General features: G+C 40.8%; 1 protein-coding gene across 2 annotated transcripts in view; it reads right to left on the bottom strand.

Annotated features, from left to right (window-relative positions):
* Positions 1-12883, bottom strand: part of LOC122097505 (kalirin) — a 470035-nt gene that overhangs the window by 201215 nt on the left and 255937 nt on the right. For both annotated transcript variants that reach the window (XM_042668072.1, XM_042668064.1), the window contains exon 6: positions 6058-6180. In XM_042668072.1, the coding sequence (XP_042524006.1) occupies positions 6058-6180 (123 nt within the window). The remainder of the gene's footprint in view (positions 1-6057; positions 6181-12883) is intronic.

Raw genomic sequence — 12883 nt, 5'->3', positions numbered from 1 at the left:
TTGGGATTATCTCCAAGGCCTGTAAGTGGCCATTTTAAAATAATTTTTACTAGTTTCACATGAGAGTAAGTCTACAGAGTTCCTCACACTGTTGGACTGGGGGTGAACTGCCTTTCAGAACCTATACTGTTTTATTTTAGGGCATGACTACTGGATCTCTACAGAATAATAATTCTCTAACTTTAATGTTCATGTTAATCACTGGGGCAAAGTTTAAAAATGCAGATTCCTAGAGCTTTACTCCCCACACCCATGCCAGAGATTTTTCCTTGACTGTGAAATATCAGAAAGAAAGTGAGAAAGAAATCTGTTTTTAAAACAAATTGTTTAAATAGGGATACAGATTGATCCACTGCAACAATGAGATATACAAGAAGCTATGTCAAAAAACGAACTTTACAATTTTTTTAGAAGTTCTACCTATCATTCTTTGAAAAAGAACTATACTAAAAAGGCAAATGCATACCAGATAAAACTATTCCTCCTCCTTCTCCTTCTTATCTTCCTTAAGATTCTATGTCTACTGGGGGCCTGTACAGCTATATAGCATGGTCCAAAACAGGCTACTTAAAATATCATAGGGGCTGGAGGCATGGCTCATGTGGTAGAGCACTTGCCTAGAAAGTTAGAATGTCTGAGTTCAAATCCCAGTACTTTCAAAAACCTATTATAATCACAAGTTAGAGAATGAAAATGAGAGGAGAGAGACAGAGACAGAGACAGAGAGACAGAAAGTGAGTTTATTTGTTTATGGTAAATTCTGTCCTTATAGGAAGTAGTATGAAATCATGATTAGGAGCTGCCAAGAATGAATAATGACAGGGAACCCCTGCAGCAATACTTCATAGTAGGGAAAGGAAGCCATTTGCCTCAGAATCTTTTTTTGTCTTGTACTGGATATGGCTTTCACTTGGCACCGGTTTTTCAAAACAAAGACAGAATATCAAAGGCTTTGTTGCAATTGGTCTGATTTGTACACTGTTAAGTGACAAAATACACCACTGGTGAGTGAATTAATAGGATTAAAGCACTATCAAGCAAGCCACAGAGGAAAGGATTCCTACTGCCCCACTGTACACTGTTATCACTAATACGAATCCTTGAGTCATAATAATAGAAAATAAATATCTTTTCATATTTTAGAACCCTAGACAGAAGCCATTAGCAATCCCAGAGAACTAGTGAATTAAAATTGTAAATACAGTGTGTTAGTTTTGTAGGAACTCCTGTAAGTGTCTTTTTCAGAAAGAACAGGAACACTGGTAGCTACAGGACTGTTCTATGTGTACTCAGATCCAACTTGCTTCCAGCTGTCTGTACTCCCAGTGGGAGGGAAGGCAACATTTGGGAAGAAGAATTTATGAAAAACATTTCCACAGCAGAAGGCAGAACTGAGCAAGACAAAGGCCTCAGAGAACTCAGGAAACCTGGCTATCTCAGCCAGGGGATATTTTTCTATTGGGTTCGGGACACGGTATTATGATTATTGTTGTTGCTATTATTATTCCCATACAGGAATATTATTCCCCTTCAGGAACTGTAAAAATTATGTTATAACAAATTCTAAAGATTAATGCATTTTAGCTTTTGTCTTCCAGATGTGTGTATATATGTATTGAGGGGGAAATCCTTCGTGCAGTCTGTGTGCTGATAATTGGTGGTTTTATTGGTACCAATGCATACATAAAACTTAGGAAATTTCTGATTTTCCTTTAATGATTTTAATGTTGTGAAATGATTTCTTTGTGTTATTAAATATATTGCACATGTGCGGGTGTGTGTACACAAACACACCCCTGGGCTGATGCTCTAACCCTCAACCCCTCAGAAAGTGCTTGTATTTGGAGACAGGGCCTTTAAGGAAGTAATTAAATTATAATAAAGGCATTATGGCAGGTCCTTAACCAGTCAGATTGATATCCTTACAAAGTGAAGAGATTAGGACACATCAGGGATATGACGCTGAAATGGGAAGGCCATATGAGGGCACAGTGGAAAAACAGCATCTGCAAGACACAAAGGAAGGTCTCCAGAGAAACCAAATCTGCTAGCACTTTGATCCTGAGCTTTGAGCATCCAGAACTGTGACAGAATAAATTTCAGTTACTTAAGGCACACACCTGTGGTATTTTCTTAGAAAATATCACATTAGTCTTAGTTTAGTATTAGTATTAGATTTTCATACATTCAATAATTTTTACCTTAGCTGGAGCTAGGTTTGTAACTGGGATATAAATACTAGACATTGGAAAATTAAAATTAAGAAATAGGTAAGTTATGAGTTGATCATTTTAATTAACACATTTATATATTTAGGATTTAATTGAATTACTATTTCTTGGGTGCATAGGGTTAATTCACATACAGATAGTCAGTACCTGTGCTGATTGTTTGAAAATGTACCTTATCCCTCTTTATCATCTCAAAGGGCTCCCTGTTAGAGCATTCCGTCTTTCAACCAAAGACTATTGGTTTGTAATTATATATTTACTTGTGGGATTATACATTAATATCTACCTCTCCAGAGAAACCTCTATGGGTCATAACCATCTCTGTTTCAATGAATACGATATGCCCAGCAGCCAATACTATGTCTTATCCTTAATTATTTGACCAATGAGTGAAAAAAATCATGAGCTCCTTGAGATCTTAAATTGGGGAGAGTGACCGATAGGCTCTAGAATTCCCTTGTATCTTTTGAAAATGAGTATATCTAAAACTTTGTTCATGAATACATTTCTCTGGGAGAAATGTTCACTTGATTTCAAAGGAGTCTGTGACCTCCCTGTAAAGTAAGAAATCACTAACGTACTGCAGAGGTAAAATAGGATTCAAAAATAGGATTCACCTGTGAGTTGAAATAGACAATGCTACATGTACATTTTCCTGTACAGATGTGTGGATGTTTGTAGGTATGTATAATTTCCAAGGACAGAGAGGGATTGCTTAGAACCATCCACATTCCCACTTTCCCAGACCAGTCTTTGGCCTCTAGTAGTAGCTGCTCACATTCTCATTCATTTGTTTCTTGGCAGCATTGTTCACCACTCAGGTCAGGAGCTTGTAATTCCTTCCTGTCACCTGTTTGGGATGTTACCATCCTTCCCCTCCCCCCTCCACCCCATTTTGTAGGAAGTTCCTTTTAATAACAAACTCAGAAACTTCCCAGTTAGCAAAAGCTGTGTTTAGGGAGCACAGGTGTCCAGGCAATTTGATCAAACAACCCTGGAATTCCCTTCCCTCACCCTGCACAGGAGAGGAGATCCAGCCTAAACAGGCTAAAGAGGCCTCAGAGTGCTGGTCCATTCCAGTGGAGGGGGCCAGGAGAAGGATAGGTGGAACATTAATTGACTATTGGGTATTAAATATCTTCTCTTGCTTGCCGGTTCCAGAAAAATAATTCCCTAATTTTTGTCCTAAAAATGGAGACTTCAACAGTAAATCTGTCAGAGCAAAAGTTTTCCATGTGCCATTAACTCTCAATTCCTCACATTAACAACAGAGGAAAGCAGTAATGCAGAAATTTCAAAGCCACAGGCTTTTCCCATTTCTCTTTGTAGTGATTGTTTGGGAGGATGCTCAGTGGCAGACTCACCTCTCCTCTCTAGTTATGTTTGTCTTTGTTGCTTATTAAAATGAGTTCGTCTGCCTTATAGCCAGGAGGTTGGATGACATAAACATTCCAGCTCAGAATCTGTGAAACTCATCAGGGGAAATATATAAGGCACACAGATAATCAAACTTGACTAGATTTGAGTTCACATTCTTAATCACTTGTGATCAATTGCTTTGCTTCTCTGTGACTAAAGTGAGCCGGTGGTGAGAAATAATTATAGGACACTAGTTGGAAAGGAATGAGCTTACATTTAGATGAAGACATAAGATGGTGCTGTGGCCAGAACTGACCACACAATCAGGTTGATTTCCCTACTCATCACAACCTTTTCAGCAGCCATAGATCTTTCTGTGCAAACCTCCAAATGTGTTGTACACCTGACAGCCTTTGGTAATTCTCTATTAAGGGTTATTCTGCCTCTCTCTCTCTGCCAACATGACCCTTATCACTTGAGGTCAGATGTAGTAGATGATGAGCAATGGCCAATGGAATGGGAGAGAATGTGCCACTCATTTCTAGGTGGAAGAAGATCTCAGAGTCAGCATATGCCTGGCTTCATGATTGCCTGCCAAAGCAACTGGCAGCATCTGAGATGGTAACTGCTCCATTTTCCCAGCCCCTGTATCTATGATGAGTACATCTCCCACCAGCTGGTCATTGGTATGTGGTAGAAGCAAGAAACTAACCTCTGTAAATTGTTTTGTTTAACTGCTGAGATTTTAATATTCTTAGTCAACTCAGCTTTATCTCTGACCTTACACATATCAAGCTACACCATGAGTGTGTGGGATTTTATCTTTTCAACTAAACACTAAACAATCTGAAGCCAGAATGATATCATCTTCAGTGTGTTAAGTCCAGTGAGAAGTATATTTAAAACAAGCTGTCAAAATATGAAATTATTAAAAGAAAGGCACAATGCTTATGTGCATCAGATCATACAAAATAATATTTATCAAAATGAACTCCAGCAAAGGAAAACAGGAGTTTTGTTTCTTTATTGCTGTTTTTGTTTTCTTTCCTTTTTGAGCTCCATGTTCATTTATGTCTTTGGGAGTGTATGGGGAGGCACAGAAATGGAGGGACAAAGGATGAACTAATGCACTAGACACTATGTTGAAAATGAACTATACAACTTGTGGCTAGGACGGGAGGAAAAAAACTGGGAAAGAGTGAGGAAAGGGGTAACACTGTCCAAAAAGAAAAGTACTCTTTACCTGGCTCATGAAACTATAAACCAATTGTACATCACCTTTACAATAACAATAAACAAATTTTAAAAGAATGAAATTATCTTCTTGGCCTTTGTGATCCTCAAGGTTTCTGGTTTTCTAACACATACCCACTCTTAACATCATTATGATAAAAATGATCAGATGTTTCTATTGCTCAGATATATGGAAAAGGTGAAGCTATTCCACTGGACCAACAGTGCAAAAAGGAAGAGTTTTCAGAGGGCAGGGAAAGAAGTGTATTGAGGAGCATTTAGAATGCAATGGGTTTAAGGAGCCAGAATGTTTTCAGAAGAAACCCTTGGGGGAAAACATGTAGAAAAAAAGCACCCCCAAGTATTAAGTTATGAGGGCTCATATAAGTCATCTGGTAGACTCATACACCCTATTAGTATCATAACACCAGCATTCACTGAGGACTTAACCATGTGCCAGGCACAGTTCCAACAGCTTTACAGTTAACTCACTGAATCTTCAAACAACCTTATAAGATAGCTACTATTATTTATACTTTACAGATGGAGAAACTGAAGCACAAGGGAGGTAAATTCCCTATAGTTGCACAGCTAGTAAATAGCCTTCTCTGACTTCAGCATCTGCTAGAACATTCCTTGTCATGGGAGCTCACTCCTATGAGTTCCATCCCTTCCTGCAAGCCACATACTTTTCTTCATTCCTGGACACCTCTGCCGCCAAGACCAACATAACACAATTCTACTCCCTTCTCTCCAAAGCAGCCCTTCAAATATTTGAAGGCAGCAATCATGTGTCCCATATGGTTCCTCTTCCCATTGTAAACAGCCCCAAGTCACTCAACCCTCCCCACCATGCCTCAGCTTGAGGCCCTTCTCTATCCCAGCTCAGTGACTCACTTATGTTGGGGACCAAAAAATGTCAGAGAAGGCAGTGGAGTGGAACTCATGACTAGCCCTTCCTCAAGTCTTGTGCTGAGCTAATGCTTCCCACAACCCAAGCACATTCCTTTCGTGGCATAAAGCGGGACCATAGTCTGCTGTAGGAATGACTGGCTGGCCAGATGTCCTGCATGTCTTTTTCTTTTTCTTTCTTTTTTTTTTTTTGGCAAATGGACTGCTAAAGAGTGAGCCTGTTAGGAGCTTTTCCTTCTTCCTTAGGCCTTCTCTTCATCCCATCTCTCAGTTTCCTGCCCCATGCCTGGAGGCAAGAGTGTTGAAGAGTCTCCCCACTTACCATGGAGTTCATGGCGAAGTGATTGTGCTGAGTCTGGAGGTCAAGGGCATGCTGGTAGCTGACTCCGATCTCTGTGTGGCTCTGGAGAAACAACTCCTTGTTGTGGCTTATCCAGTCAAACATCTAGAGGGGACAAGACAAGCAAGTACACAGTAATCAGAAGAGTGGTATATCCAACAGGATAAAACATTCAGAATGACTGAAGGAAAGAAAAAGCCCTCTTGCTCATGCCCAGGAGAAGCAGACATCATTCCTTCATCTTCATGAAGACCCTCATGCAGACTGGATGCTATGGCTCATACTTGTAAGCCCAGCTACTTAGTAAGTAGATAACAGGAGGGTATGCTGGTTCGAGGCCAGCCTGAGGAAAAGTTATTGAGGTTCCATCTCAGCCAGCAAAGGGTGTGTGGTGGTACATGCCTGTGGTCTCAGCTATAGGGAAGAATAGGTAGGAGGATCGTGATCTGAGGCCTGCCCTGTGTAAAAATGTGAGATCTTATCTGAAAAATAACTAAAGCAAAAAAGGGCTCAAGTGTGTGGCTCAAGTGGTAAAATGCCTGCCTAGCAAGCATGACACTCTGATATCAGACCCCAATATTGCAGGCAAAATGAAACAAAATGAAAGAAAAAAACCTGCACATACAGTCTCTGTGTATGTATATATGAAGACTAAGGGAAAAAGAGAAAATGAATGGAAGAGTGGGAAGACAAGAAGAAGTTGTTCACTCTCTGTAGGTACCTGCCCTCACTTCATAAGAACCTGAAGAGATCCTTTAAAAGGCCCCAATGCTTGCTTTAGTGCCAGTGCTGTCAAGTTGTCCAGTTCCCATACTGCATTTAGGCCTGCACACTTGGAGAGGAAGGTGATTAGAACCCTGGCTCCGGAGGTCATAGCTCTCAGGACTCCAGACCTAAGCCAACCAGTACATAGTCCTTTCCCCGCCTTTGGGATTGTCTCAGAAATAAGAATGTGATATGATTCAGCCTGACAAAATATGAAGGGAAGTTTGTTGGAAACCTCTGGGATACAGAACCCTAGTTTTTTAGATGCCCTGTAACATCCTATGATATTATCCTATGTGTTGCTGACCTCATATTTCTGCAGACATCTGCTGGCAGCTTGGGGGTGAGGCCAGTGGGAGGGGTGGAGTTAGCAAACAGGCAGCACTCTGAGCCTTACCTCACCATGTCTCTGGGCTATATGGGGATCTGAGCCAAGAGATGATCTGTATGATTCATCTCAATTTAAGATAATATTTTTCTGTCCAGAAAAGCCAAGTGGTATAGCCAGGAAAGGTGCAATAAGTGCTGCTGTGGAAAAGCTGTGGCCAGTTGCAGTGTAGAAGAAGGAGAAACTGAAGCACAGGAGCAGGCCAGGAGAAGCAAAGTCTACATCAGCATTCTATGACAACTTTTCCATCAACACAGAAGAGCAAACCCTCCTTTGATTACATTCCAGCAGCATTTATGGGGCAACCACAATGTGCCAGGCACAGAGAAGCAAAAATGAATAAAACATGGCTCTTGAGATTAGACAGCTTAAGGCCAATGTGGAAATCTGAAATGGACCCAAATCCAATTTCAGCACAACCTGGTCACAGCTTGATCAAAATTAAAATTAAACAAACAAAACAGTAGCCTATGGATATAATGTATACCAACCTGCACTATTGAGAGAGCACAGAGAACAGTCCTTCAGCCACCCTTGAGGGAATGGGGAAGGAAGAAGAGAAGGCGACCCCTCTATGCTGAGCCTTGATGCAGGTAGTAATGAGCCAAGTGAAGACCAGGGAATTGAATATTCCAGACAAAGGTGGAGATGATGGGCACTGACAAGCAGCCTAGTGTGTTTCAGGCACTGAAGGTACTTGGGCTATGTTTCAGGAACCTAGCTTTGAAGTATGGCTGGTGAGGCACATGACTTCTGGGAATGTAGACCACACACTGGCCTTGGAAGTAGTGAGAGGTAAGTGTGAGGTCCCAAGCTGAGCAGTAAAGTGTGAATAGTTCTGGGAGCCACATGGGGCATGGAGAGGAGACAGGGTTGGGTTGAGAGGAATACTTAGGAGGGTGGGATAGTAAATTCCATGAGACTAAGAGTCTGGAGACCCAGATTAGAGAATATCAGTATAGTCTGAGAAGTAGGCAGATTTGAGAGCTTCTAGAGGTAGAATGGAGGACTCTCCATTATTTGGGAAGGCAAGGAAAAACAATAGCAGGTTCTGGCACAGCCTCTTTGGTTCATATAATTGAAGGAGCCACCACAGGTGCTGCCTAAAGATGAGGGTAAGAGGCTGGGAGTAGGTGGTTAGAGAGTGAGTTTCCTTTTAGATGTGCTGAGTTTGACAGCTTTTGAGTTTCAAACAGATGTTTCCTAATCCCATGAGATTTATGCCCGGAGATCCAGAGCGAGACATCAGAGGGCTATAACAACTCACACCAAGGCATTAAAAACATCACCTTCCCAAGGCAAACGTGCATGATTTGATGATTATTCTCTGGCTTGAATTACTCAGGCCATTTGTGTCTCTTTACACTGATAATAAAGAAAGGAGAAAAGTATCATCCTTCAATCTCTAGCGCAGAGGATTCATTTCAGGCTGGGTCGATATGTGTGTTGTGTGAACCATTCTCAGTCCACTAGCCACAGCTAGCCTCATGGCACAGGTACTTCGTAAGCATTTTTTCTTTAATTATTATTAAGGGCAAGAAGGGAAAGAAGATAGAGCTTCCCTCCCCACCCCCATCCCCTGTTCCACTTCAGAAATTTAGAAGATTCTCAGTCTGTAGTTTTTGTTCTTTAAAATGTTGTCTCTCAACCTCATTTTAAAATAAATTCTTGTTTCTCTTCCTTATTGACAAAAGAATCAATAAAATTAATGAAGATCTTTAATGCCTGAAGCCCTTGGAAGTTGTGATAAAAAGCCCTCACTCTACTCCATATACTTTCTTGAATATCTCAGTGGCCCAGAAGTGACCTTCCCTGAATTCTCTGTTAAATGGCTATTTAGATATGCAAATGAGAAGGTGAGTTAATGTGCTAGTGTTAGAATGATTGGATTGCTCCAGCATCAGGTCCCTGCTGGACTACAGAGCAAGGAGAAAGTTGGACAGAGCCCAAGCAAAATGGAGGCAAAGCAAAAGTGATTTGAAGACAGGCAAGAGTGGAAAGGGCTGTGGAACTGTCTACCTCCAGAAAGGGCTCCTCACAGAATGCCATGGGCCTGATCCCATTTCACCGATGCCACAATCTGCACTTGGAACACAGAGAGGCTCACCAGTGGCAGGGCATGATGTCAGTCAAAGTTGACCTTCCCTAGAGGTAATGCTCCAAAGAGGTTACACATGTCTCAGGCAGAGAGAAAAAGACCTGCTTTGAGGCCTAAATGGTCTCATGTGATATAGTACTAGGAACCAGGATTCTTCCAGATGACTGCTTCTTACCTGACAACTGCAAATGTTCCCTGGGCCTAACCTTGCTACCTCTTTGTATGTAATTATTACCCATGGAAGCCTGGATGTCTGCAAAGGTCACTCATTTCCATGTGTTCAGTAGAAGAGAATGCAGAGACAAAATGTGTGTACAAGCCAGAAGGGTGAGGAGTGGGCTGATTCCAGCTCTGGCTTGCTCACCATCTCCCCAGGAGACTGTGGTCAAGTCATTTCATTTCCAGGCTTCTCCTGCCTTACAAGGGATAGCTTCCCAGAACATCTGAGTCTATAACAAATCAATTTGAAAACATCGAAGGCCTAAATTTTCCATTCAAAAAAATAGTTGTATTGAATCTCTTGGATCAAGATATATATTCATGGCTATAACTCCCATTTCCAACGTTTTGAATAAGAGAATGATCAGTGAGGAAACTGGTATCTCTTTACCCCTGTAACCCTTCTCCACAAGTATCACTCAAGGTTAGCACTCTACCACTTGAGCTATAGCTCCACTTCTGGCTTTTTGGTGGTAACTTGGAGATAGGAGTCTCACAGACTTTCCTATACAGGCTGGCTTTCAACGATGATCCTCAGATCTCAGCCTCCCGAGTAGCTAGAATAAAGGACATGAGTCACTGGCATCCCAATCCTCAGTATCATTATATAGCTTCTTTGTCTTTGCACCAACATTCATACCCGCCATCTCAATGCACCCTCAAAACAGTTCCACATAGGCATCACCATCAGGCTCCCTTCACAGAATGGGAAATAGTTCAGAGAAGTGAAGCCAAGGTCTAAAATTCATTTGCTCTGCCCAGTACCATATTTATGGAATAGCAAAATCCAGGCTCCTGCTGTAAGAGCTCTTCTGCCTGCACTTACAAACGAGTTACTTTTCAAATGGTAGCTGCCAGCCAAGGAAGCAGGGCTGTTACTCATTTGGGACCACTCACTCATCAATATCCAGCCACTACTTCATCTACTACCACCATCAGGAAATATAGCAGAAACTTGGGAATAGGTGGTTCAAACAGTTATAATTTTCTCAATAATAATTATTAAATGAATGAATGAATGAACCAAAAGAGCTGGCCACAGGCTGTAGAAATGCTAATAAAGAAAAGTAGATGTTTTCTAAGAAATAGCCCTGCCTCCAGCTAGAGCAGTTTATGATTTGGTCTCTTTGAAGTTGGCTGGCTCTCTGGGAGATAACTCACACTAACCAAAGATGAGAAAAGAAAGAAAGGAAGGAAGGAAAAATAGTGGTATCAGATTTTTATCTTTTTTAATGAGTTACAAATGTTGCATTCAATAAAATGGAATATAACCAAACAATTCCTTCAGCAGGAAAGCTCCTGTCTCAATAATGTGTATCTGTCTGAAACAAACATAGTTTTGTTTCATTAAGATGTTTCATGCGAGCAAGCTAGTTGTAGAGTTTTTTTCCATAGTTTATTTGCAACTAAGTTGGTAACTTTTTATGCTGGCTAACATGCAGTAAAAAATATAGAATCTGGTTCTTAATAAATAGTAAATGTTAAAGGAATCTATTTAAATGCAAATTAAGAAGATAAACAGAAACCTTTCTGTTGTTTTAAAGATGAGAATAGGTAAAAGTTTATTATTGTTCTGTCTCTTTTTGGCAAGCATAAACTATTTCATAGCACAAGGATATTAAGTAAAGACCTTCTGTTTATTTTCCTTCATTTGCCAAATTTAGCAATTGCATCTGACTTCTATTTTTTTTAACTTTCAAACCACTCACTATTTACAGTTAGTATTTTATACTCTTTAATTATAGATTACATTGGAATTAAAGGTGGTCACATTCAACCTCAATAAATTGATTAGGATAACAGAAGCCAGGTGCCTGGCTCATATTTTTAATCTTAGCTTCTTGGGAAGCTGAGATGGGGAAGATCATTGTTTGAGGCCCAGCCCAGGCAAAAAGGTTGTTAGACCCCATTTCAACCAATAAAATCCTGGGTTTATTGGTGTGCACCTGTCATTCCAGGTCCAAGGACTGTGATCCAGAATGGCTCAGAGGAAACAGATTCTGGATTGTGTCTCAGGAGATAGAATACCTGCCTAAACCCCAGTCCTATCACAAAGGGAGGAAGAGAAACAGAAGAGAACCAGCGGACTTTCTTTGCCTAAATATGCATACCCCAATATCAGTTGGCATGACATCCGTGTGCTGTTGTTACACTGCAGTAATCCATCTGTGAAATCTTATGCTCCACACAACATTAACAAATTTCTTGTTAGCTCTGGGAAACAAGGTGTCCAGTCAAATGCAAAATAAAATTTTATGCATGTTAGACTACACAGAACAAAAGATTTATATCAGTATAGATTGCTGCATTAACTTTCACACGTTTTATCATGGTCTGAACCTCAATTCTTTATCTGTAAAATAGGGGTAACCATTTATACTACTTGAACCTGAGGGCACCATGCTTTGTTAAGTGCTACATACATGATGGGTTTTTATATCTATACAATGAGCAGAGGGTAACATACATATTCCCAATTTTTTGTTGAAGAGTCCCAAACAGATGAAAGATGTGGATTTAAAGCTGTCATAGGTTCATACTACAAAATCTCATGGCAAATAGAAATCACACCTGCAGCCATACACAAACTCATTTATGGCCCATTCATCCTGATAGACACCCCCCAGGGCGATACAGGAAAATGCATAGATACGGCCCAAAGGGACCATCTCTCATACACTTAGGGACCCTCTTGTCACACAAGACTCATAGACAAATATACTTCCTTTGGGTTCTGCTTGAGGGGTCTGATACCTCCCTCATGCCTGACCACAGAGCAAGAAAATTAAGACCTTAGGCTTTACAAGATCTCTGCCTTGCCCGTCCTCTGTGCCACAGTCCAACTTTGTCATTATTAGAGATTCAGTTCCTTTGGCTATTAACAGTTTTACACTTGGGAGAGATGCCTATTAAAATACAGCTTTTCCTGTAATCCTTCTAGAATTACTTTGTCCTGGATACAGAAACTACTTAGTCTTTTCTGAGCATGACTCAGGGATGCAATCCTAAAATGATGTGGCAGAAGAACCCTGAATAAGAGATGAGAGGCCCCCAAAACTAGAAGTAGCTATGAACCAGAGACATATTTCCCTGGTTTCATACTTCTGTTGTGGGAACTCTGCCTGATCCTGGGATGCATGTTCTTATGCAAACAGGGCAACACACAGACCCTATACATGAGTCCAGGCCCTTGAGACCTTTGTGCCCCTGGTTTTCAATTTTCCATTCTCTGGACACTGAGCTTTGCTGCTTTTCCAAAACAAAATAAAGAGAGAGAAAATATTAAGGACTTAGTCTCCAGGTTCCAAGAATTCCTCACCATAGACAGCTTATATCTC

The sequence above is a fragment of the Dipodomys spectabilis genome, unplaced genomic scaffold, assembly GCF_019054845.1.
Source record: "Dipodomys spectabilis isolate Male_0828 unplaced genomic scaffold, ASM1905484v1 ptg000017l, whole genome shotgun sequence".
NCBI classification, from domain to species: Eukaryota; Metazoa; Chordata; class Mammalia; order Rodentia; family Heteromyidae; genus Dipodomys; species Dipodomys spectabilis.
Note: the sequence above shows the minus strand (reverse complement) of the source record. Positions and strands in the feature narration are given on the sequence as shown.